The 27501-nt window shown below is 38.8% G+C and overlaps 1 protein-coding gene across 2 annotated transcripts in view; it reads left to right on the top strand.

The window, feature by feature from the left end:
- FGL1 (fibrinogen like 1) overlaps positions 1-27501 on the top strand; it is a 399209-nt gene that overhangs the window by 179332 nt on the left and 192376 nt on the right. For both annotated transcript variants that reach the window (XM_044062419.1, XM_044062420.1), the window contains exon 6: positions 10299-10387. In XM_044062419.1, coding sequence (XP_043918354.1) covers positions 10299-10387 — 89 coding nt within the window. The remainder of the gene's footprint in view (positions 1-10298; positions 10388-27501) is intronic.

Raw genomic sequence — 27501 nt, 5'->3', positions numbered from 1 at the left:
CTGCACTTCAGCAGGCCAGTGCAATAAACTTCCATGGTTGAGTTTGATCATGCTGAATATAAAGTGCTCAATATTGTTTTATCTTTGTGTATTACCTCTTTCCAGCCAGATCCTGGACTTACAAGGCTAGTTAAATCCTGCCTGGAATTTTTATGATCAGTTCTTTGCTGTATTGTATGCGTTTCTCTGAGGATGGGGATTGTCTCATCAACTGGGCATGTATTTCCACTTTGTTCAGAAATCATCTCTCAATCAATGCAGTGTGCTTAATTTACTATTTGATAACTGGGTATGTGAGCTGGTCTCTTGATCCTTTTCAGCCACAGTCTGGGCTTAAAGAGCAATTTGTACAGTTCTACAGAGTGCACAAAATAGAAATATAGCAGTTTTACATAAGGCTGTTTCATTTATTTTCAGTATACTAGACTTAAGTAGTTAAATACACGTAGATATACAGACATATTTGATCAGGATACAATATGTAGTATGGCAAATTATCCGTTGTCACAATAGAAGCTGCAAATCGTTTTGGCATGTTAATGTCTTTTAAGAGTGTCCTTGAATCATTTGAAAATTTCCCAATTTCTTATTTCCACCAGCAGATAGTTCCATTTAGCAGGTGTGTCTCGAGAAGGCCCTTTCCCCGATGCAGTTTTGAAGAAAGGGTGGACAGTGGAGAGGTAGCTGCCTTGTTAGCTTCTGAGATCAGGGGTGTTATGCTGAATAGGTAGTTTTGATTTTAGTGGAGGAAAGTAGTCTTGTTTTAGTACTTTGAAAAAAAAGAGCATTTAGTAGCCATTTGAAAATAGAATGACAGCTTTTTCAAGCAGATTACAATGTTGGAGAAAGAGGCCTGCAAGGAGCATAAATCTACAAATTCTTTGATAACTCTAATATGTGAATTTATTTATTTATTTTATTTTATTTGACATTTGTTAACTGGGTTAGTTCAACTGGGCCAGAGGCCCATTTTCAGTGGAGACCCGAGGAGAAAAGCTCCAAAATACAGACAATTGAAGGTACTTAAGATGTACATTCAAGTAAAAAAGAAATTTACAATACATAAGCTATAGTTAACAACATAACTCTAATACAAAATGAAAAAGCTAAAGTGAAGAATAATACTCATAATTTTTTTTTTTGTGAAAGAATGAGCAGCAAAGGACCTAACATAGAGAGAGCAATTGATTATATGGATTAAGTAAAATAGAGAGAAGTATTTGGACCCGGGGAAGTGATAGTTACCTCTGTAGATGGGGTGAATGTAGTAGGGGAAGGGATAATTTTGGAGTAAGACTGTGAGTAAAGGGAGGAGGCTAAAGTATTGTAAATGGTTTGTGAGGTAGGATTCATTAGTATAATAGGTTAGGTGGGATCATTACACGGGCAAGACTTGTTTTTTAGCAAGTAAAGTTTAAGTTCTTGATTGAAGAGTTTGGTGTGGGGAATAGATCTAACGTGTCCAGGGAGTTTGTTCCAGGCTTGTGCTATAGTGAATTTGTAAAGTAGCTTACCAATGTTTTTGTGAGGTCGGTAAATGTCAAGTAGTAACTGGCTAGAGGTGTGGAGACTACGATTAGGGGTGTAAGAGAAGACCAGGGTGGAGAGGGAAGGGCAGGAGGAAGGTTTGTGTAGAGTGAGCGATTTGAAGGTGGGATAGAAGGAGTTGTTGGGGGAACTCCGGCCATTGGAGAGAGTTTAGAGCAAGGCAGTGGTGGGAGTTGTAAGGAGCGTTAGTGGCAAATCTAGCTATTTTGTGGTATGTTTGTTGTAGTTTGCACAAGGTTGTAGATTGTATGTTAATTAGTTAGGTGAATGTTGAAAGCAGAATGTACAACAAAAATGGAAGACCATATTTTAATTTATCTAGCAATACATTTTTGACAATTGCTAGTCAGGCCTTAGGGGAGAGCAAATGGCTAATTTTATAACACAGTTTCATTTGTGCAAGGGCTTTATAAGTTATAAAGTCAGTATGTGGAGTGAAGGAAAAAGCTGGGTTGAGAATTAGACCTAAGTATCTATGTTCATTCACAAAGGGAATAGTAATGCAGTCCTGATAAGATGGATAGTTGCATGGCTTCCAAATAGGACAGGACAAGTATCATACAGCAAGTGGAGAGGTAACATTCTAGGTTACAATCAGGGTGTCTCACAAGGCTTTGTCCTTGGCCCATTTTTGTTTAGTTGTCTCTTTCAGACCTATCTGTTTCATCTGAGGTGCTCTGTAGTCTGTATGCAGATGACTTCAAAATGGGTAAACTGATTGCATCTGTTACAGACAGGACATGTATGCTAAAGAACTTGATTAAATTGTTCCAAAAGGACACAAAAATAATATGCTGATAAATAAATCAAAAACTAAACATATACAGTGGATATAAAAAAGTTTACGCACCTCTATTAAAATGCCAGATTTTTGTGATATAAAAAATGAGACCACAATAAATCATTTCAAAACTTTTCCCACCTTTAAGGTGACCTATAACCTGTACAACTCAATTGAGAAACACACATATCTGTTAGGGGAAAATATATAAAAAATAAAAAATGTACAATAAGCTTGCTGCATGAGTGTGCACACCCTTAAACTAATACTTTATTGAAGCACCTTTTGATTTAATTAAATAGTTAAATATTGGAAAGGAAGGGAGCTTTGTAAAGGAGAAAATCAGAATTAAAGGTGAGGAGGGATTGTGATTGTGGTAGCTGAAAGAAGTTGAATACGTGTGAAAGTGGGGAGCAGAGTATTGTAGAGAGGAGGAACTTGCTTATTTTGCCTGATCAGTGAAGCTGGAAATGGGGGGGTTAGAGAATGTTTGGAAATTGATGGATGTTTAACAGAAGCGAAGAATAGTACAAAAGATGTGCCTGTCTGTAAGTAATGGTAATAAGCTGGGAAAGGGTGAGTACGAGGAAGAGGATGAGTCAGAAGAAGTTAAGCAGTGCAAACGGGTAGAGAAAAATGATATGTCTGTCTGTCACCTAAACTGTGAAGTTGGAAGTTAGAAGTGTGGAAATAAAGTATATAGACTAGAGTAGAAAATAAAGTGTGTAGAACAGGGTAAGAATAGAAAGTGAGAATAAGGTTATGTTTTACCTAGCTGGGAGACTGGAAGTTTGGAATTAGCTTGAGTAGAACAGGACAAAAAAGTGAGTAGAATAGAGCAAATGAATAGTGAGGAAGTACCTATAGAATAGAACAAATGAATAGTGAGGCAGTCCCTATCTGCCACCTAGGTTGAGAAGTTAGAGGTGCTGAAGTTAGGAGGGAATGGGATAGAGAAAAGGGGACGGAAATAAGGATGTGCTTATCTGCCACCTAGGCTGAGAAGCTGAAGTGTAGAAATTAGAGGATACAGAGTAGTGCAACAAATAGCAGAGAAGGAGATGCATATGTATCCTATGAAGAGAAGCTGGGAGAAATACTACAGTCTGTATGCCACCTAGACTATAGCTTGGAAAGTATGGAACTGTGGAGGTGGTAAATGTGCTCTTTGCAACTTAAGGAGAGGGATAGGAGGACATGTTTTGGTAATAGTAAAGTCTTCTAACCACATAGAGTGTGGAGTATAGAAAGTGGAAGTTAGAACATTGGAGGATGAAAAATGAGCTTTCTGCCAGTTTGGCTGGTAAGTTGTTAGTTTGTAAGTAAGATGATAATAGAATATGATTTAGGAATAGAAGAGAAGGATGTGCATCTCTACTTTAGAGTAGGAGGTTGGAGTGCAGAGTACAGGTTCTGTGAAACCAGCATAATATGGTGAGATGTAAGAGGAAAGAGAGGGGGGAAACTTAATGGAAAACAACCGTCTGACTGCTACCTAGAATGCAAAAAAGGAATAGCATGTTGGAGAAGAGATGCAAGAGGCGATAAATTACACATCAATAATGCAGCCTATCTGCCTCCTTGGACGCAAAGTAGAAAAGGTTTGTGATCATGGGGGGAGGGGCTCCCAGCTTATATGAAGAAATAGTATGGTGATACAGAAGTAATACATATGTATATTGGACATGCATACAGTTGCATTAGAGTAGACAACAGAAAAAGAAGCTGGATTATTTTTAAGATGTGGACTGTTAACCTGTAGTTTGGCTTAATGCACTGTAGTAATGGAAGAAACAAAGGAGAGACAAGAAAGACAAATGAAGTTCAGTAATACTGAGGAAGTCAACTGGGAGAGAAAAATCTAAGAGGAGGAAATTGAATTTCTTAAAGTGGGAAAGAATAAATGACAGGGGAGGGTATTTTGATAATAGTGAAACAGTATTTGAATGGTTTATTTCTGTCCTATCTCTAAACTACTTTTACGGTTCCACTATGCCACATCAAGTCATCATCCTTTGAAACACATCACCTCATACATAAAGGCATGAGACTTTTCTCATGTAGTAAAGGATCATTGCATCATTTCTCAGTGGTTTCATGCAAGCACATATGTTCATAGGTGTATACTAGGATAATGACAACAAGGGCCTTTTTAAACCTAGCCATGTATCCCAAATCTCTGACAAGTTCTGGTACCCTTGATAGGTGTAAGCAGAGGCTTGGGAAATTAATCATTTACAGGCTGCCTGTGTCCATTAGTGACACAAGTTCCAAATCAGGGATGAGTTTCCTGTTCCCCATGCCCAATTGTCCAAATTACACTTCAGTTGGGTTGTGAAGGAACTCTGCTTCACATGGACAGGGATCCTGTTCCAAAGATGGGGTAGTCTCTGGTATACATTTCTGTCTCTCCAGGAGGCCCTATTTATATCGCAGGCAAGGTTTAAGACTTTAGAACAGGTAATTCTGATGCTGTTTGTTTTGCTGATTTGCAGGAAGTCCATCGGGGTAGGGTCCAACAATGCCTTGTATATCAAGCATAGATCTCCCCTCAACAGCTTGTAAGAGACATAATACAGAACTTTGAGGCAGTCTTCATAGGACGTGTTACCTATGCTCTGTATTCTTCTAGTGAGGAACCTCTGTGGACGTTCCAATTGTTTGATATGCCTGGTTAGGTACATACCAAAGAGGGCATTGTACTCAATGATAGCTCCGATAAATGCCAAATACAGTGAAACAATAACCTCCTTGGGCCTAGATGACATTTCTGTGTTTATAAGTTGCATAACACAGAATGATTTCTTCACTACTTACTGTCTAGTTGTGCCCCCCAGCCCCTGACTGCTGGGTTGTCTTTTAGGGGTGTGCTGTCAATATGATAGTTACCAGGGGAGGATGACTTCCCAAAGGATGCTATTATGCATCTTTTGGCATTTAGTTTTAGTCTGTGGCTCTGGCACCCATTATTTGTCTGTGGTAGACCTTCCTGGAGAACATTAGTATCAGTGGGGGATTCTTTGACTGCTCTTAATTTGCAATCATTTGCAAATCTGGTCAGCTAGAGGCCCTTGACATTCTTTTAACTTCAAAGAATAAGATGCTGAAAAGGTGTAGTCCTAGGACCAGTTCCTGAGGGACTCTGTTGTTGACTGGCCTCTTTGTAGAAGTGAACTCCCCAATTCTAATTCCCTGGGTCTTGTCTGTGAGTCAGCTGGCTATCCACTGGGTGACATAATGGTTTATACCTAACCTCTTAAGTTGGTCAACAATGCCTGAATGGAGTTTTGTGTCAAATACATTGGTCAAGTCAAAGTGGTCATTGTGAATCATTTGGCTTTCATCTGTTTTTTTGATGACGTTCTCAAAGAAGTCCAGCAGGGTTAGTAGCCATGACTTTCTCTCAATGAAACCAAACTGGGTTGGGTCTAGTGTCTGGAAGTTTCCTATGTCATTATTTATCATTTCCATAATTATTCTTTCCACGGCTTTATATATGAGACTAATGAGACTTATGGGTCTGTAGTTCCCAGGTTCTGTAGATGGTCCCCCTTTGTGCAAAGGGATAGTGGCCGCTGTTCTCTATTCATGAGGCTCGAAGTTTGTTTGGAGGCTTCAGTTAAATAGTGATTCCAGACTGCCTGATAGGTCATGTTTCATGCTGTTTAGAAGGCAACCTGGGATATTGTCTGGGCCCATGAATACAGTGTTCATGGCCTTAGAGAGAGAGAGAGAGAGAGCATTGAAGACTTGTTCCCTAGTGATAGTAGGGGAAGTTATATTTGATGTATTTCCTGAGGGGAGGCTGGGGGAGTGTGCAAGAGATATAAAGTTAGAACTCAGTTTGTCTGACAGTAGGGGTTGATGTATCATTCGCATCAGTATAGGTGGCTTCATTAACAATAAGCTCTGCACACTACTGTGCGTGACCTTTGAGGATGCAGACATAGCTAAATAATGCCTTGTGTTTGATCTTGGCCTGGGAGGTCAAATATACCTCAAATTTCGTGTTGGTAGTCTTTATTTGTCCTCTGAGTTGTTTGTTTAGATTAATGAGAGGACTTTTATCCTTCTGAGTGCTAAACCTCCTAATTTTTGCCATGATTTTCTTCCATCTGTTATACAGCCTATTGATGTGATTCGATCAGCCTGGCTTGTTTTTTGACTTAGTTCTGTCCTTATTCCTGGTGGGTACCACTGCCTCTATGCAGCTATTAGCATGCTTGTATAGGGTCTCTGTGAACAGGTCCCCATAGGCAGCAGTGTTCTCAGGGTTTAATGGTATTAAAATGTTGCAAAGTTATGACTTAACAGTAGGAAGTTAGCCTTAGAGTAGTTCCTGAACATTCCAGGGTTAGATGGGGTCCTGTGTTTTATTTTTACTTCAAATGAATTTGTTTTGTGGTCTGACCTTACCACAGAAGATATTAGATTAGGGGTATGTGAAGTGCTCTCCATATTAGTGAGGACCATATCAGGTATGTTTGAACCCCTGGTCAGCATACTGACAGTCTGGTCCAGGGAGTTTATGTTTACAAAATCCAGGGATTTCTCTGCCCGTACATTTGGTGTTGTATATGATTCCCAGCTAATAGTGGGTACATTAAAGAAATGTAAAAGGAATGTTTTTGCAGTGGAGTAAACACCCTGCACCCCATGTGAGGCTTTACTTCCCCATACTGCCTAATTTTACTATTCTAGTCTGAGGTTGCTGCAACTTAGAGAAAGATCAACAGGTTAAAAAAATAAAAACATTACTTGTTACTTCTCTTGAGATGTTGTGATTTTGGAGACTCAGGAAGACAACACGTTTGCAAGACATCACTATAGTATATACTAAGCTGCTAAAATGACCAATATAGAACTCAAGCAGATTTCAGATAAGGAGTGTGCAACCCTGTTTTAAGTGCATGTGAAGCAAAACCACATTTTGTTAGCAAATTTATTGAATAGGTGGTTTACATGTCATTTCCTTGATGTTATACATTTCATGATCACTTGAATCCTTGACAGTTTGGTTTTGCATCTTGACCCAGCACTGAAACTGCCCTATCTTATTTATAAAATTACCTCTTAATGCTAAAAACCAATGATAAATTCACTCCTGGAACTCCTTGATCTCTTGGCAGCACTTGACACCCACAGTCCATGGCGTTTAGACTGTGCCTCCTTACCATCTGTGGTCTTTCTTTAATTTTTCTTAAGTGATTTGTGGTTTTCCTCTTATCCTATAGGGTGTATTCAATAGGATATTTTTAGGGTCATTTCCTCTGGCAGCTATCTGTTGATATTTGGGTGCCCAGGGCTTAGTCTTGTCTCTTTCATTTTTACCAGAGTGTATGCCACCATTAAAGGACTTCAGTCAAAACAGATGTATTCAGTATCACTTTTGCTGATTACATTTATCTATACCTCTCATTTACTCAGAATGCATGTCTGATTTTCCTTGAAGAATACCTTGATGTCACCCTTCATTGTTGAAATCTAGTCTATTAAAACTTAAAAATTAATTTAACAAAGACAGAGATAACCTTTATGCATGCTTCAGTCTCCGTATAATTCTTCCATTATTTTTTGTGACCAGAAAACCGAGTGTATTTCTTATATGCAGAACATAAGAGTGATTCTTGACAACATGCTATCACCTAAGGACCAGGTGGTGACTGCTGTTAACTCATCTGATTACCATCTAAGAAAAGCACTGAGATTAAATACTTAAGACCATGCTTGGATAATTCCAGCAATGAAAAATGCATGTGTTTCTTCCCATCACAGTTACCACAATGTACTTCACCTTGGCCCTTCGGATGGCGACCTTGCGTGTCTGAAGCAGATGTAGAACTCCATGGCCAGAACACTAACTTGTACATCATGGTCATTTCCTGTTATTCCTGTCCTGTAAGCTCCACAATGCCTTTTGGTAGCCGGATGGTCATTTGTTAAGATCACTATACTGTCCTACTGGCAGTTAGAAGGCCTGGATCTTGTCTGTTTGAAAGAGATTTGGTTGCTCTGTACTCCAGCTTGACCACTTAGTTCATCATTTGAGGGTTTGTTAACTTTTCTGTAGACATGCTCAGAGACCTTGGATAATTATTCCTTTACCTAACATGCATTTTTTTTTTTGCTATGAGCATGTATTATGAAGACTGTTTCAAAAGCTCCTTAAATGCCAACCGGTTAGATAATTCTTTTTAAATCCACAGAGAGATCATGGTAAATCATCTCTTAAGACTGTTAAAAGTTAGGTTATGATTATTGTTTTAATTTTCTTAGCTGATATTTTTTTTTTCATTTTATGTGTGGCACTTAGCACAGAGTATCTATATGAATGCACTTTAAACATCAGGCATCACATACTGTGTAAGTTGGTATAAGTTGTATTCTGAAAACAATTAAAGGAAAAAATCATGTTACTTTATCGACATGCATACTTTCCCCATAGCCTGTTTTCATGAGTAACACTGGAGCATTGTTATAGTTTAGTCATTTGATAGACTGATACTGTATATTGGTAAAAGGAGCCAGATTCAAGACAAAGTCTGTAGGCTGTACTTCATTCATAATTTTTATCTATTATTCTATACTTTCAGCAGTCAGATTACTAGGAAAATCCAGTAAAGGAGTTTATGATGATAATCATACCTTGTTAGCAGCTAGGCCTTCTAGTATGCAGGTAAGTGGGCTCATAATAAATGTAGTGCGGCTGAAGCATAGATCATGGCATTGAGCTGAGGACTTATGGCCGGCTGTGTGACTGACAGCTTGCCTTTGGGAACTGGACAAGTGTTACACCTTTATAGAACTAGTACGGAACTAGTACGTTCTAATGTGGACTTTGTAATATTCATTTCTCTACAATTGTTGTAGCAGGTATTTTGCCTCTCTGAAGACTGAAGCCACTGCTGTACACTGTAGTTTGATTAGTGGGAGATTCCATAGCGTTCCTGCTCACCCTCCAACAATGAGGCTATACAGTGGTGATGGTCACTATGTATGACCATACTGCTGCATGTTTTGCTGTATCTCTGTTTAGTTTTCAGCACAATTTTTTGTGAGAGATTTGGGTGACCTTTTATTTATTTATTTTATTTATTTATTTAACATTTGTTTACCTGGAAAGTCTGACTTGGAACGAGCCAATTTTCAGCGGAGGCCTGAGGGGAAAGCTCCAGATGCATGACTTTGTAATGTGGGAGGAAACTGGAGCACTCAGAGCAAACCCACATGAATGCAGGGAGGACATGCAGACTCTGCACAGAAGGCACCCCAACCGAAAATCAAACCGGAGAACCTCTTGCTGTGAGGCGACAACGCAAACCATTGCGCCACTACACCATGTTTATATTTAGAATTTTCAGTCATTTTTCCATGTTGGATAGAATGCATTTGGAAGTCCTGAAGGAGAATTTCTCCCCAGTCCTAAGTTTTAAGGCAGGCTGGGAACCACAGATATCAGTAATGCACAGGCATTGAAATAGACAGGAACTGCTTGTCAAATCTTCGAGGTATAGATAAATCCAGTACCTTCCATAGCACTCTTTCTCCACTGCAGGTTGTACACACTTGTTCTGTAGATGTGCCAACTTGCAACCAACTTTGAGATGTATGAGGCACAGGGCTATTGCAAGGCTCTGTGGTAGATGGTGGTATAGATTAGAAGACTTGGGGATAAAAGTGGTTCTGAGGAAATCTAGCTCTAAATTGAAAGGAACATAAAATGTAGGCAAAAACAAATACCTTTTTTAAACCTGTAATGCAGTGCAAAAGTATGACAACAGTTTAAATGTCAAGTGTCTCTCTCAGGTCAGTTTTTAGCTGTGAAAGTAAATAAGGAGAACATAAAAAGTAGATTGTATGTGCCTTCTAAAACGTCTGTGACTGACATGAAGTAATATAAAGAAAACAAAAAGTATTCTAATTTTGTGGCTTGATTCCCTTTCATATTATATCCTTGGTTATATTTTAGGTGATTACAATTTGAGAATTAATCTTCAAGACTTTGAGGAAGGATCTCGTCATGCAGAGTATACAAACTTCAAAGTTGGTCAAGAACAGGTAAAACATGCAGTATGCTATAATGTCATTTTTCAGTTTATAATTGCTTGAAGTGAGATGCTGAAAGAGAAGTCAGGTGACCACTGACATTGTAACTGAATAATCAGCAGTGAAACCAAAATGACTTAAGGTGGCACACACTCTGACTGACAAAGACAACCCCCACCCCCAACACACACACAGTTTGATATACCCCTCTCCAAATCTTGTGAAGTATAAACCAAATAAAGCAAAAGACACAGCTGGAAGAAAAGTGAACATATATAACATTTTACAAGGGACCATCTTGGTGACAGTATGGAGTATTCTATGCTTTGTAAGTAGAACAAGCAATGTAACATTGAATGTTAACATTTATAATTGAGACACTGAACAAGTAAGAAAACATGAAGGTGATAATACCTTAATTTTAAACACTGAATTAAGTAATTTTCAAAAACTAAAGAATTAGTTTTTGAAATGATCATATATTTTGTAGTCAAATGGGTGAGTGAGAGAAGAGGTGGAAAAGACAATGGGATGAACCCAAGACCAGGGTCTCAATGGCCTAAGCACTAAATAGCATTAACTGTGGAAGCCCTGCAGGCAGATATAACTCCATCTTGTAGTTTCACAGCCAAAATCGGCAAGAAATGTAGCACAGTAAATATCATAACAAACAAAAAAGCAGCTTTGAGAAATGGGCTTCCACAAAGAACACTAATTTTGCAGCCAAACTGTAAAGAATAGCATAACTACACATATCTATAATGGAAATTTTCAATTGAAATATATGGACAGTTCCATGAACCAACAATAATCTTAAATGTTTTCTGAAATATAATTATAGTTCGGTCCTTTCTTGGATTAATACTCAGCTATGGCAGAGGGATGATTTAAATTTCAGGTTTTTGCGAACTATTGAGAAACCATTTGGTGTGGTTTAAATTTCCCACAGTTGAAATTATTTCACTAAAAGCTGTGTATGTACGTATAGCTATATGTCTATATATACATATATATATATATATATATATATATATATATATATATATATATATATATATATATATATATCTACTTTAAATTCTCGAAAAGCCAAAATGGTGAATTGCAAAATGATGAGATGGAAATGATGAAAGTTTACATTCATGATCGTCCAGATCATTGTAAGTTTTCATTGTGAAAGGAGTCAGTTGGCCAATGTGGTGAACTTTGCTGTTTTCTCCACTGTAGTGTGATCTCGGAGTTAGTAAATCTAGTTGGGGGTGGTATGGGGGGTGAAGTCCCCCACTTGGGTGGGTTTTATTTGCTTCGTTTTTTTTAAGTTTTGTTGGCTGATTGTTTACTTACCAGGGAAAATTTTATAATGATCTGGATGTCCGTGAATAAAAACTTTCGTCATGTCCATCTCGCCATTTTGCAACTCACCGTTATGGTAATTCATTATTTTGACATAAATCCATCCATATATATATATATATATATATATATATATATATATATATATATATATATATATATGTGTGTATATGTGTGTGTGTGTGTATATATATATATATATATATATATATATATATATATATATATATATATATATATACATACATACACACTTTATATTATGTTATCTGAGAGAGAGAGAATAATACCAAAGATTAATGCAGTGATGTTAATGAAGTCTAATGGCAACAAAATTGAAATGAGAACCTGGTCTCAAGCTGATTATTGTCTATTATTGGATATGCCGTGTTGAACTTCAGGAGTACAGCTGTAGTAATAGGGCTACAAGTAGTTTCTATTTATTGCTTGTGCTTATGACTTACTTCTACCTAGACAGTGAGTATGGAATTTGAGTGCAAGTCCATTTAGCCATCAGAATCCCCTCCCTTGCTTGCCGCCTGTAAGATGTCACTTTATTATGGATATTTTTAGAATTTTTAGAATTAGTTTTTGCATTGAGCTATTAGCTCTCCCAGCAAAGTATTTCAGGTATACTCTTGCAAGTAGGACAGGCCGGATATTACATTATAGACCAGACATAACACATATCTTGTAAAAGACAACACATGGAATATATTGACAATTCCTGAAGCCTTTACAAATATGTTTTATAACCCTATAATTGCTGAAGCTTTGAATGATTCTCACGTTTGTCTTATGGTTTAAAAGCCTACATAGTGAAACATTATATTCAATATTAGGTCAGATCAGTGAATAAATGGAATATAATTATAATTTGTGAATTCTTTCAGGAAATTTGAAGTTCCCCAGCCTTAGTATAATTGTTTTAGCTTGGAATGATTATACTTTTTCATGTTTTTCACAAGACTAATTGAATCATTGAGTTATACATTAGAATTATGATCTTCCTGGAGTTTACGGCACAGAGTTATAGACTGAAGGGCAGTGGTATGTTGACCATAGGATGCAGATTTGTTCACATGAGGTTTGAAAGTGAAGCATCTTGAGCTTTGCAGTATATGTACATGCTGTTTTACTGTGTTTTGTTATTTTTTATATATCTATGTCTCCATAAATTGGGTAATAATAAAATAATCATAAGTTTTCTCAGAGATTCATGAAGAATGGATTGTATTTTGGTGATGGGTTATAATGGTGCTTCTGAAGATGAACCTCTTGTTGAATCAAAGCACGAAGGCAGATGGTATGATGAGGATTACTTAAAAATGGGACTCACTTTTCATTGGAACCAGTGATGCACATTAGCCACACTATGCTCTATGTAGTGACATTCTGGTATAACAAAGTAGGTGAACTACAAGCTTTGGCAACATCTGGAAACAAAACATCCCTGCCTGATGTCAATACCTCAGGTATTTTGTAACTGGAGAAAGCTGCAGGAAGTGTGAGGCCAGAGAAAATGGTTGCAGGAACTATGATCCTCCTGATGGAAAATTGTTGATGAGCATTGAACTGTGTCTGCAAAAGCTTTGACAGCATCCTATCATATGGTGGGAGACAAAACAGCAGCAGATCTGGACACTATCCTTCTTTATGATGACACTGTTTGGTACTGCACTGAGGACATAGCTGCTGACACAGCTACTGACATTATGGAAGGGTTCCTCTTTTGTTCACCACCGCCAACATGAATGACTGGAAAAACATTATTCAGCATGTAGAATATGTTTATTGTTGAGAACTGTCTCCCATCCAGTTATCTAGGTTGTGTTTGAATAAGGTCAGTGAGGATGTCTATTTTATGTGAATATGAAATCTATTCCAGAGAAGCAGCAGTCTCTGGGAGACATATCTGTTTCTCCAGCATGTTAATGTCACAAGGTAATTTGAGATCCCTAGAGAATGACTCTGTTACCATTTTACTTGCGTACTGAAAACAAACTGGAACAGACCACCACAATAAATGGATAAAAACACAAGTCTTTAATCGAACTTAAATCGGACAAGCGCTTTCGCGTGTACAACACGCTTCTTCAGATCCTTAAATAAAACTAAGTTCTAAAATGCAGTACTTGTACTTTCTGAAACAGACACACCTCTCCAATATAGTGTGCAGCTAATTAACAAATGAATAGTTAATTGAACAATCAATCAACTAATTAGTCTGTTCTGCAGTACTGAAAACTTCTGACACATTGTTCCTCAGCTTAAACACTGTATAAACTAGCTAAAACATATATCAAAATATAAGGATATAAAAACAACATCAAACTAAAATACAACTTGGGATTAGAGATTATATTAAACTCTCTCAAGCATGAAATGTACATAAGCAAAAACAGACATCTCATAAAATGCAGTCAGAACTGCATCATGTTAAAACGGAATGCATCATAATAAACAATGCATCATAATAAACTTATGTGTGCTTACCAGCGAAAGAGCAAAACAGAGAGAATAAAAAGGAGAATGAAAAAACACATAGCAATACCAGCCACAATGTATGTAGGCAGCAGCGATACATGTACCCAAGCAAAAACATAAATCTCCCATCGGCTTACTCAGCAATACCTTCAGAATAATTCCAATCCACATCCAATAGCCACAATAGCAGAGATCTAACACTCTATAATAAATCACTAAGTGTATATATGAAACCTATCACTGAAATCATGTTCAGTTCACACTAAACTATCACTCATGACATTAGGAGTTCCATCCAAAATTCTACAGACAATACTGAAGAGCCCTAAAGTTTGCTGTTAACATCAGTTACAGCCATCTACATACCATACTCGATCATTTCCCATAATCGCCATCTATGTCAAGCAGCCATAACTAACCGCTATTCCGCCTCCGCGGGATCACAAATTCACACAACCGTTGGCACCCTGGCTGAAAAATGCTGTTATATACTCACAACCTGATACCATAAAAAACATCCAGACGCATATGCACGTTGTATGCAACCATCCAAGCAAAGACACATATTTAACAATCTAATTCCATCTATAAACACTAAACGTCTCTGCCAAACTCTGTCGCAAAAATTTGTCGCAAGTACGTGAGCGTCAACACCAAAGTAAACACTGATCTTCCGATCACCCATTACAACGGGTCCATAGATGTATCAACTTGGATGTGTCGACAACACCAACCATCAGCATACGAAAAACACTGGTGAATAAAAAGTAACCACAGCCACCAGCTGGAGAAAAACCATCACCCGCTATATAAAACATGGCTCTGGCATATATATTGCCTATAAATAAAGAACAATCTGCATAAAGGTGTCAAATACAGCCTAATTACCGAGTTATGAAATCATGGCTAAACTCTACATTGTAATGCATCAGCCTGTCTAAAACCTATGTACATATCTAAGTATGCCTCATCCTCTGAAAACAAAGTCAAATACATATATAAAGGGTAAAAACCTATATAAAGGGGTAATAACCAATAGCCCTTAGTTGGATTATTATAGTTAACTTTGTGGGCACATCCATCAAATAGCTGACATCTCTGATTTCATAGCTTTTCAAAGGTGAGACTAAATCAAAGCCTATATAAAGATCCCACCTGTGGCCTCAAACTTCACATAACACTCCCTTGTAAATGAATGCATGTGAGAACATATAATATCAGGATTAAAACTTCTATATATCCATTATGTTACTATGATATGGGCAACTGAAATGCAAGCCTATATAACCATACATACAGATCTAGAGGTGTATGTATACGTTATAACCCACTGATGGTATGTCTAACTCCTATACAAAATGCATTCATCCGAAAAATCTAATAAAACTATAAACCATATTTCATGAATATATGAAAATGTACTCCCAACATGTACATGTACTTATAGTTAGACCAAAACTCCTGTTTCACAACAAGAAATGTGTACCTAGATGTGCTTTACAGAAGAATAACTGTATCTTCACCACCACTTATTTGAGTGAGCGTGCCTTTAAAGGGGCCCTAATGCTCACATATTGATTTAACCCGGCTCATATTGAGCCTTAAGTTTAAAAATCCAACTCAATTCCACTTGTTCCAGGTCATTAAATATGTCCCCTTCCCTCTTACTGGGTGTCACCTTCTGTAGAACCCTAAATCTGAAAGAGTGTCCCCTGTTTGTCGTGATATGTTTCGCAAGGCGTTCTTTATGTCACTCTTCAAAATGTCATTAACATGTTCTTGCACCCTTTCTTTCAGTGATCTCGTTGTCATCCCCACGTAAAAAGCACTACACATCACACAATCAGCCAAATATATCAAATTTCTATCCTCACATGTAGCTTTAAATCGTGGTTCAAATCTATAGGGCAGAGTAGGATGTGTAAACATCTGCTCCAATGTAATGTATTTGCAGATGTTACATCTCTGACAAGAAAAAGTGCCAGGAGCATCTCCCCTGGATGTCTTCGGTCTAATTGTCTGACTGGGTTCTACACATAGTAATCTCTTCAGGTTCTTACTGTTATAATAGGTGTAGGAGGGTACTGGGCCTACTAGCTTCATAATACGTTGGTCAGTCAATAAAATATGCCAGTTCTTACTTATTATATCTCTGATATGTTTGATGTCACTAGTATATCTAAGGTTCAACCTCACCTTGGTGTTATCAAAATTCCTCCTGTTTCTTCTCGAACCATCATATATTCTGGCATTACTTTGTTGCATACTCTGACCCAATAAAACGGAATCTCTAATGAGTTCTGTCTTACGTTTGTCGTAACCCCTCTCTTCAAAACATTCTAAAAGGAACTGGCTTTGTTTATGTAGTTCAGACTCTGTCTTACATAATCTTCTGACCCTGGTAAATTGACTTTTCACTATGCTATCGAACACAAATCTTGGATGCAAGCTATTATATTGTAGCAAGCTATTTCTCCAACATTCCTTCCTGTACAGAGTGGTTTCCAAGTTCCCCTGTATTCCTCTGTATATAGTAAGGTCTAGATAGTCAACCCTATCAGTGGATGAATTAACTGTGAACCTCAGGAATCCTGTCGTGGATTCCATATATTCCACAAAGGTCAGGAGTTCATCATTACTCCCATGCCAAAACATCAGTATATCATCCACGAACCTTTTGTATAGACTGACCTTCTTAAACCAATCATTATTAAACAAGAAGGTACGCTCCCAATGGAGCATGACCAGATTCGCGTACGTGTTAGCGCAGGGGGTGCCCATGGCAACCCCCCATTGCTGTAAATAGAGCTGGTCTCTAAACTTGAAAACATTATGCGTCAAAACCAATTCCATAATGGCGCATAGCAAGATCTCATCATTATTGCTAAACTTCTTGCTCGTATGAATAATATCCCTCAATGCTTCCAGACCAAAGTCATTCGGTATTGAGGTAAAAAGGTTTTTCACATCCAAGGTCACAAACAACTGAACTCTATCCAAACCCATAGGGTATTCATCAAAGCTGTCTAACAGATCATAAGTATCCTTAAGAATAGAACTTGTTTCAGATACTAAAGGTCTCAACCTTTTTTCTAAATATGCAGATAGAGTCTCTGTAGCCCAGCCCTGCCCAACCACTATAGGTCTCATGGGTGGTGGAAAAATACCCTTGTGGATCTTGGGAAGCCCTTTGATGTAAGGTATTTTGGGCTTCTCAACAAAAAAGTATTGGTACAGTTCATAGTCAATCTGTCTGGACATAACATACTCATATAACTCTTGATGTATATCATACACCACCTTTTCAAACTCCATATTAGAAATCGGTTTATAAGTGGCTGCTTCATTCAGAAGCTCTAACATGCTCTTAATATACATTTCTGTATCTAACAAAACAATGGCCCCTCCTTTATCTGCTGGTTTCACAACCAGCTCCCTCTCACGTTTCAACTCATATATACTGTCCCATTCTTTGGTACAGGTGTTAAAGAATGGAGCACTGTGCTTATGATTGTAAAAGTACCTATAAAAGTCATTCTCACAGCTTCTCAAGAAACATTCTGCTACTGGTGATGGCGCTGGTGTAAACACGCTCTTTTTCTTGAAATTAAGTTTGTTATGACTTTCATTGTCTGTGGAGTCTAGTGAGTTGCTCTGCTGATTAAAGAAAAGTTTCAGAGACAAACTCCGTATGAAGAGTCTTAGGTCAGTTAACAATTCAGGCAGGTTACTCACCTGAGCTGGAATATAGTTTAAGCCACGATTCAGTAAAGTTTCATCTACAGGGGTTAACCTATATTTGGACAGATTAACCGTCAAGTTCTTCAATTCTTTGCTCTCCCTCTCTGGAACTGCTGTTCTCCCGAGTATTTCCTCTTCATTCTGCCCCTGCTGTTGGACCTGCCTCTCGTAAAATGCTGCTGTTGTACTGGGAGCGGTAAAAAACGCTCTATGTTGGTTTGGGCTATCTTCGGTTTAGCCCCTAAATTATGTGAACTTGAGCGCTGAAGTGCTAGCTGATTAGGCGGTGGCGTGTTATCTGTCTCTGTCGCAAACAGAGACTGAGCTTCCATGGAGGAAACTGGAACATCCGTTGTCATTGCTGCCTCATTTTACTTGCGGATGTGCAGCATTTCCATTAGGGCAGGGTTGGAGATTGCCCTATAGACCAGGCAGAAATAAACTCTGAGCAGCTTATAAGATAAAGAGTAAAGTGACAGGGCTTTTAGCGTGTCCACGTAGGTCATGGTTTGGAGTCCTTGTATTTTCTTAGTGAGAGGACTCTGAGGTCTCTCCAGCTGCTGCAGGTGTCTGGTGAGGTACATGCAAAAGGGTATATTATACTCTGTTAGTGGTGTGATGATCCGAGTACAGTGGGGTTATAACATTCCTTGACCTGGATGCTATGCCCTTGCTTATGAAGTGCGCTATGTAGAAGGCTTTCCTTACTACTGTGGAAACTTAGTGGTCAAAGTTCAGATTGCTATCAGCCTGTATTCTCAAGTCTAACACTACTGGGTTGGAACTCAGGGGGGTGCTATCAATTCCTTTTTGCTGATGGGAATAATAATGCATTGTTTTGCATTTAGCTTTAGACTATGGCTTTGGCATCAATCATTTGCTTGTGTTAGCCCTTCTTGTAATATGTTGACATTGTTGGAGGACTCAATAATTGCTCCCAGTTTCCAGTCATCAGCAAACCTGGTGAACCAAAGGCCATCTACTTTGTCCTGGCCTTCTTAGAGATAGATGTCAAACAGTAAGCGGCCCAGCAGAGACCCCTGTGGTATTCCACTGGTGATGGGTCTACTGGTGGAGGTGGAGTCATCAATTTTGCAGAGTGTGTTCTGTCAGTGCGTCAATTGGCTACCCATCTAGTAACAGATGAGTAGAGGATTACGGTTGCTCTTCTCCATTCTGCAAGAACATAGCCAGTTCTCAAGCTGTGATTAAACAGAACACCAAGTGGGTCCACTAGGTCTTGTTTTAGATTGTCCAATAAACAACCTGGGATATTATCTGGTCCAATTGAGGACGTGTTTTGGCCTTGAGGAGAACAGAGATGACCTGTTTTCTAGAGATACTAGGCAGAGGGCTGGTGTCAGGTATGCTTTGGGATATTGTAGGTGGGGATAAGGGAGCTAAGTTTGCACTGAATTTGTCAGCTAGCAGGTTGGTGATATCTTCCAGTGTAGTATGAGTGATCCCATCTACAACCAGTTCAGCACATAGCTGGGCATTCCCTTTTAGACTTTGGATGCAATTAAAGAATGCAGTATGATTATCCTTAGCAAGGGATGTGATTTTCATTTTGTAATTTGGTTTAGAAGACCTTTACAAGATTTCTGATTTTCTTGTTTAGGCTTAGGAAGGAAGTCTTCCTCTGCCGAGTGATATCCCTCTTGCTTTTGGACAACAGTTTCCTCCTTTCGTTATATAATCTATTTATACTTGAAGTCCACATGGTAGCTTGTTTTATGGGAAGACCTGGTTTTGATCCAGTCAGGTACAGCAGAGCTTATGTATTTTTACAGGGCATTTGCATACACTTTTGCAGAGTGATCATTTATGTCTGCAATTGCTGGTGGTATGAATCTTTTTATACCATCACTTAGTAGGCTGTAGTTAGCTTTGGTAAAGATTTTGATAATTTTTGTTTCTGTGAGGGTGTCAGTTCCAGTAGTTACTTCAAACAAGACTGATTTGTGGTCTGACCTAACCAGGGAGGGCATCACACATAGGGAAGGACAGTGTGCCCCCATAGTGGTGAGTACTATGTCCAGAACATTTGAGCCCCTAGTAGGGGTGCAGGCTATCTGTTTCAGAGCATTTGTGTTAACAAAGTCTGGGAACCTCTAGGAAACTGTGTTTTCACTTGTGTATGGCCCCCAGTCTATGAAAGGATAGTTGAAATCTCCCATGACTAAGGTGCTGCATTGTATGGCAAGGGATTCCAGTAAATCGAGATAGGTGGTGTGTTTATCCTGGTTCATGGTTGGGGAGCTATAGTTAGCAATGATGTGGTATGGCACATTTGCAACACTTAATTGGACATGGAGTAGTTCGAGACAGTCATGCTGTTTGACCAGTCTCAAACTGTATTTGGTTTTAATGGAGATAGAAAAGACTGACCAGGCTAGGAAGGAATATTGGTTGGCTAACAAAGAAGCTAGGAAAGGAGTTGCAATAGCAAAGAATAGGGCATTGGAAGCACTCTACCAACTTCTGGAAAGTGACTTAGTAGGTGGCACAAAGAAACTATATCAGGTTGCAATGCAAAGACAGAAAGATAAAGAAGATAGTCAGACACCCTTCATAGGGGATGCCAGTAATAACCTGCTCACCAGTTCACAGGACATCTAAAGCAGATGGAAGGTGTATTTCCAGCAGCTTCTGATTGAAAACCCCCCCACAGAAGCTGTACTGCCACAGACACAGCTTACAACGAGAAAAGAAGAGGAGTCCACCCTAGAAGAAGTGAGAAGAGCACTAAGGAAAATGAAGTCAGGGAAAGCAGCAGACTCAGATCCGACGTCACAGCAGATATGTTAAATATGCTGGGTGAGATAGGGAAAAATGACTGTTGAGGGGACTAGCCAGTGTACAAGAGCAAAGGGGACATCCAATACTGTGGCAGTACAGAGGTATCACACTTACATTGCATGAAAGTGCCAGAGAGGGTGAATGATAAATGGATATGCAGAGTAGTAATTAGTAGGATGGGAGATGAGCAGTTTGGATTCAGATCAGGATGCAGCACAACTGACCCCATATTTGCAGTGAGACAGATAATTGAGAAGAAGCTAGAGATGAGGAAAGAGTCCAACTGTGCATTCCTACACTTGGAGAAAGCATATGGCAAGGTCCCAAAGCTGATTTGGGTATTACTGAGGTGGTTCAAAGTCCCAGAAACATTGATAGAATTAGTGCAGGCTATGTACAAGAACCCAATGACTTAAGTACGAACAGTGTTGGGCTTCACATCGGAGTTCCCAGTGGGAGTGGGTGTGCACCAGGGTTCAGCTCTGAGTCTACTGCTGCTCATACTGGTAATGGATTACTTTAGCAAACAGGTCAGTGGGGACAGATCAACAAAGTTGCTGTATGCAGATGATGTAGCACTACAGGGAGACTCTGATCAAGAACTTCAGCAAAGGATAGGGGAATAGAATGCAAAACTGAAGGCACATTGGATGAAGCTAAGCACAGATAAGACAGTGGTAATGGCAGCAAACTGGGGAAATCAGAACAAGCTGAGAATTCAGATAGAACCGAATATAGTGGAATAGGTAAATAGCTTCAAGTATCTGGGAGGGGTGGTTGAGGAGAAGGGAAGTCTGAATGAAGAGGTCAATGGTAGAAAGAGAGGGGCTGCAACCAACTAGCATAGAGTCTCAGGTGCAGTCAATGACAGAAGAATGCCAAAGAAGGCTGAAAAGTAAGGTGTACAAGACAGTGGTGTGACCAGTACTACAAGAAACCTGGGCAATAAAGACAGAACAGATGAAGAAGCTAGAGGTGTTAGAAATGAAGTTGGTAGGATGCACACTGTGGGGCAGATGTAGATATGAGGACTTAAGAGCAGAAGACATAATAGTTCCAATTGCAGAAAAAATCAAAGAGAACAGATTACTGTGGTTCTGTCCCATGTGCAGAAAAACAGAAGACAATCTAGTGAAGAAGATTTGGGACAGACAGGAGGTAAGAGGAAATGAAGAACATCCAGCAAAGAGGTGGACAGATTCTGTGAAGAAGATTTGCGACAGTCAGGCATGAATGTCCAAGAAGGCAGGAGTGTGGCACTGAATAGAGAGAGATGGTGATAGTTAACACAATACCCTGACCCCATGTAGAAAATGGTACAAAGGGGGCTGATGATGATGATGATGGATATACCTCCACCTTTGGTTCCTTCATGCTCATTTTGAAGTCTGATCATGTGGAATACATTGTAGCCTTGCACGGCCAGAGTGCTCTCATTGGCCTTGAACCATGTCTCGGTAACTACACAGATGTCAGAATCCTCTAAGATGAGGATTGCTTCCAGGGAGTTCAGTTTCATGTTTAAACTTCTAGCATTAATCAGCATGACCCCGAGTTTGTCTCAATTAGATTTTGTTATGTTGGAAAATTTGTTGTTTTGACATTGCCTAAAAAAGGCACTATGAGGGAGGCAAGGGCCTTTGCCATTATCCAAAAACCTAGGGTGGACAGGTGCAGACTACCTCTAGCAAAGCAGTGAGGTCCATCTACCATATCCTCCCAAGCTGACAGATACTGAATACCTCTGGAATGACAGCAGAATCTGAGCCAATTGTTGAATTCAATCATTTTTTTATATTGTTGCATCATCCTGGGTGAGGGTAGGATACAGCTTAGGGATAGGGACATACCTGTCTGGGACACATAATCAGAGAGTTCCATCATGTCTCTGTTCATACAGTTGAGAGAAGTACATCTCAAGTCATTTACTTCAATATGGACTATGACAGAGTCATAACAGTACTTGTTGTTGAGTGACTTGCGTGCATGTGTGATTTGTCAGATCCTGGCACCTGACAGAAAGCTGACCTTCGCCTTGTCCAGGCTGGTGAGGGGGGCCTTTGTGTGTCTCATTATGGAGTTGCCTATGACTAAGATGTTTGATATGTTTTGACTTAAGTGCTTATTTGTTGAGACACGGGTGTGTGTGTGTTGATATGTGTAGTGGTTTCTTTTTGCTCAGTGGTGAGTGTGGGTGGTGTGCATTTTGGAGGTCTCTGTTCTTTTGGTAGGCTTTTAGTGAGTACCTCTGTGTATGTGGGTTTATGTGTCATGACCTTATTTTATGTGATAGGTGAGGTTTGTGTAAGAGGTGAATCATGTGTGCTTACAACCTGCTTGATGTCTGATTTGTTTTTTACGTGAGAGAATTGACTCCAATTCCACAATCTAGTTGCATCTTTAATTTAGGGTGTTAGTTTGCTTTAGGAATAAATGGTTGTCAGTATACATGAAACAATTGCTACATTGCCTCAAAATGCCCATGTCAATCAAGCTGGCAGGAGAAATGATGAGAAACTGTCCATCCATTGTGGCAGCATTTTCCTGAATGTGGTATTTGGGAAGGAAGTGGGCTAGTTGGACCTAGTCACAAACAAGAAAAATGAAGTAATTCAATTAAATACAGTTACAAAGTGCAGTGCCAGCTTAAACTATACGTATTTTCCATTTTTTTTTCGGTGGATGCCTTGGATTTCAGTGCAGATGCACTCCAGAACTCTGGCTAAAGTGCCACATTTTGAGCAGCTCCTGTAAACTGAGTGCAAACCCTCGGCTTATATATAGGCAAATTTAAACGGTTTTAACACAACTACGAACGGGAAAGCCCCAAACTGAGCCTTTCTTCAGCAATTTCAAACTCATGTGGGTCCTGAACTACACACTTCTGCCACAAGGGTTCAGAGAGGCCCTCTTAATGTAAGATGGCAAGTTTAATAGCACAGTGATACCAAGAAGTCTAGATTCAGCAAGTCTGAATCTAGCCTATGTGATGTAAGGCAAGGAAACACAATTTCTAGATGGGAAGGAATAAGGGAGAGCCACTTAAAGGTCAAAGTGAGAGTGTTTATTAGTATACTATTAGATAACCTGCAGTGGTATCATCCTCTGCACAAACTGGCATCTCTTCGAGCAGCTATGAACAGCGGCAGACTATGGACAGCATTTCCTATAGGGAATCTTAAACTGGAGAGGTTTGCTTGTATGCAAGCACTACGAGCAGGATGAAAGATTTTGATAAATTAAACCCTCAGGCCAGTCAGATAAAAACACAATACGATAATGACTAGTAGTTCGCACCTTGGATGGGTTGAATTTAGGTCTCTGCTCCCACCAGAGTGCAAAAGACCCCTCTCAATGTAAAACAAATTGGCTTTGAGCTCAGGTGCAGTAACATATGCTTTACAAAAGAAGTAAGAATTCCTGCAGTATCAGGAATCCTTGGAAATCAGTTTACTAATCCTGAGAAATGTTCACAACACACAAGGAGAACTTTGACAAAGTGAGAACAGCTTTTGCAGTATCAAGAGAGGTTAGGAAATATCCAAAAAAATGTTAAAACAACCTGAGATCATTACAGTAACACTAGAAGTGCGGAAAAACAAATAAACTAGTAAGAACAACACAAATGATGCAACTCAGAAGGCGAATCTTCTACTTTAATGACTTTAAGCATTTTTCGTTTGCACCAAAGCAGACTTCTTCAAAAGTGTAAAAGAACAGTTCTCGTGACATTTATAGAACAAAGTGGAAGTGAGGTATTAGAACATACATCTCATTCAGTTAAAACCCACATTACTACTTAAAGCGATACATATGCATAAATACATTTGACTAGTAACCCATTGGAACTCAGATCACCTGATTTGGTATATGGTTTAATCCTTGCCACACTTGGGCCCCTGGCGGCATAGGGTAAGCTGTCCCCTGTTCATATGCAACGAGGTCTCTTTCAAGCTTTTTGATATTGTTCCCTTTAAGTTTAAGCATGTGTTGGTCAATGCTAGAAAAAGAATGGTTATATTCATATTTATAACGGTCAAAGTCTAAGTCAGATTTGATATTAATGTCCAAATCCGTTATGACTTTGATCATGTTATCCACCCATTTTTTGTAGTGTTTAATAATAAGTTCAATTAATTCTAGTCCTTGAGTATCAAACAACATGATAAGCTCTTGATGGAACTCCGATTTGGCCTCTAGCCCCGTAGGAAAATGATGGCACCTTAAACCCTTTGGGACAATTTTATATTTGAGACATTCACAAAAATAAGCTATCTCGAGCTGCAATTTCTTTACTTTGAGTAAACAAGAGTCAAAGTATTTAAGTTTAGAAACCATATCAGTAGTTAAACCATTACCTCCTCCAGCCGGACCATTTCCCGTTCTCCCATTCAATACACTTGATAGAGAAAACTCGAATGACAGGCATGTTCAAATGTGAGTCCTGTAGTGTTTGTCGACACATGGAAGTTACTAACTCTTTTACAATAAATCAAGTTCAGTATAGGGTAAATTTCAAATTCAACTGCCAATCCAAGAATGTTGTATATTTAGCCAGATGTAAATTCTGTCCAGCATACTATATCGGGAAAACGGAGCGTAGGCTCCGTGATAGAGTGTATGAACATCAATATGCAATTTCTAAAGCAAAATTAGAAAATGCTTTAGCGAAACACATTCACTTATGTCACGAACATAAATTTACATACATGGCTATTGACCAAGTATTTCAACCCTTGCGGGGTGGACCAGTTCCCCTCCACTTGGAAGAACTTGAACTTACTTGGCAAGTTAGATTAAATGCCTATAAATTCCCAGGACTCAATGATATGTGTTCTATCAGTTGTATATTCAAACGTTACCTGGGTAGATGAGTGAGATGAGGGTTGATTGAGATCGGGAAACCAACTGCATATTAATTATTCAGTTTTATGTCTTATTTTTAAAAGTATTCATGTATATTCTTTTTAATTTAGTGTTTTATTGTTTTTTTGAAAGCTTGCCAAGACTGATAAACATTGGTGCATCAGATGTAAAGTAACAGTATAACTCTAATAGCAATGTATTTTAACTATATCAAAGTTAAATAGTTGCAGTACATCTTGAAGTTTATTTGTTTCGATGTACAAGTTTGAGTTCCAATGGGTTACTAATCAAATGTATTTATACATATGTATCGTTTTAAGTAGTAATGTGGGTTTTAATTGAATGAGATGTATGTCCTAATACGGCACTTCCACTTTGTTCTATAAATGTCACGAGAACTGTTCTTTTACACTTTTGAAGAAGTTTGCTTTGGTGCAAACGAAAAGCGCGTAAAGTCATTAAAGTAGAAGATTCGCCTTCTGAGTTGCATCGTTTGTGTTGTTCTTACTAGAGGAAATCTGAAGATGGCAAACACTTTGAAATGATATGTCCACAGTAAGTTATAAGAGGCCTTTTCAAAATTCAGACTAAGCAGAAGAGATGGAATAGGGCAGGTGTGAGCATTGTATAACACTAGATGTCACTGGGATTCCCATTATTACAATGACAGACTCCTTTCAGCAGTGCAGAGGTAGGTGTTGCTGGGCAGTCCTGCATGTTTAAAAGTCCTTGCTCTGTGGCTTTACACAAACATCTTATCATGTCCTTTAACTGTTGTTGAAGACAATGCTTTGTCCCCTTGATTGTCTCTTAGAAGTGAAAGAATGATGTTAGAACGTGTTTAGGATGACCACATTGCAGCTTGTACATCAATAAGTGTGGGAATGTTGGGAAATATTTAGAAAACTTCATAGCATTGGTATTGTAATACCCAATGGAGATCAATACAGATATGTAAAGAGGAATGATTACATAGTAAAGATGGGCCTTTAACCATCAGTGTAAATAGCTCAGTACACATGACATGCATTTTTGATGGACAAAGAACTGCAGCTAGGTCATCTGGCTCCTTGTGCAGTTCTCCTAACTACTGCCTCCCACACAAATCAAAACTGAGGAGCAAAAAGAAAAGGTCTTTTCAAATTTCCTCAAAACAAGCACACACTAACATAAAAACTCCAATTAAGCCACAGGAAATAAAGCCAGTAATCTTACTTGAACTTATGAGTAATTGCACCAAATCGGGAGTCAGAATGAGCTATTAAACTGAACTGAAGATGAAGGGGGTATGGATTAGCTCTGATGCAGTTCGCCAAGTAAAGTGAATAAAAGAGCTCAACTATTAAAGATTGAAGATTACATTTTACTCTGGACCTAGTGTGACTATTGGCATTATTTCCTGTGGATCTTTTCAAAGCTGAAAAAAAAAAGCTCTTTTGTGGTCTGAAACTGTCACAAGCTGTGTGCTGCAAATGTAACAAGCAACTTGCTACAGTTAAATTACTGCACACTGAGTGCTTCAGTACTTCAGCCATGACTGCAATGCATTGTTGACATTCATTTATGAAGCAATGATATCCTCTCGGTTTCCTGAAGCAATATTGGTATTATACTTGTGCACCACTGAAATCTACAGATTGTGAGCTCCTAATATCTTGCACCTGGGAGAGACACCCCTTTTTCTCTATCCTAGTTATGGCTGTGGCTGGACAACATGCAAAACAGAGGTCTTGTTTGCCCAATTTGATTGTAGTTTAGGTGAATGTTAAAGATCCTCTGGTAGATGATAGGAAAGGAGAGGGATTTTTGTTTTGAAAGGATTTATAAGACATAACACGAAGAAAGAAAATATATGTTGTCAAAGATACAAGAAGTAA

Source organism: Protopterus annectens, chromosome 2.part1, assembly GCF_019279795.1.
Source record: "Protopterus annectens isolate FY-2018-M chromosome 2.part1, PAN1.0, whole genome shotgun sequence".
NCBI classification, from domain to species: Eukaryota; Metazoa; Chordata; order Ceratodontiformes; family Protopteridae; genus Protopterus; species Protopterus annectens.
Note: the sequence above shows the minus strand (reverse complement) of the source record. Positions and strands in the feature narration are given on the sequence as shown.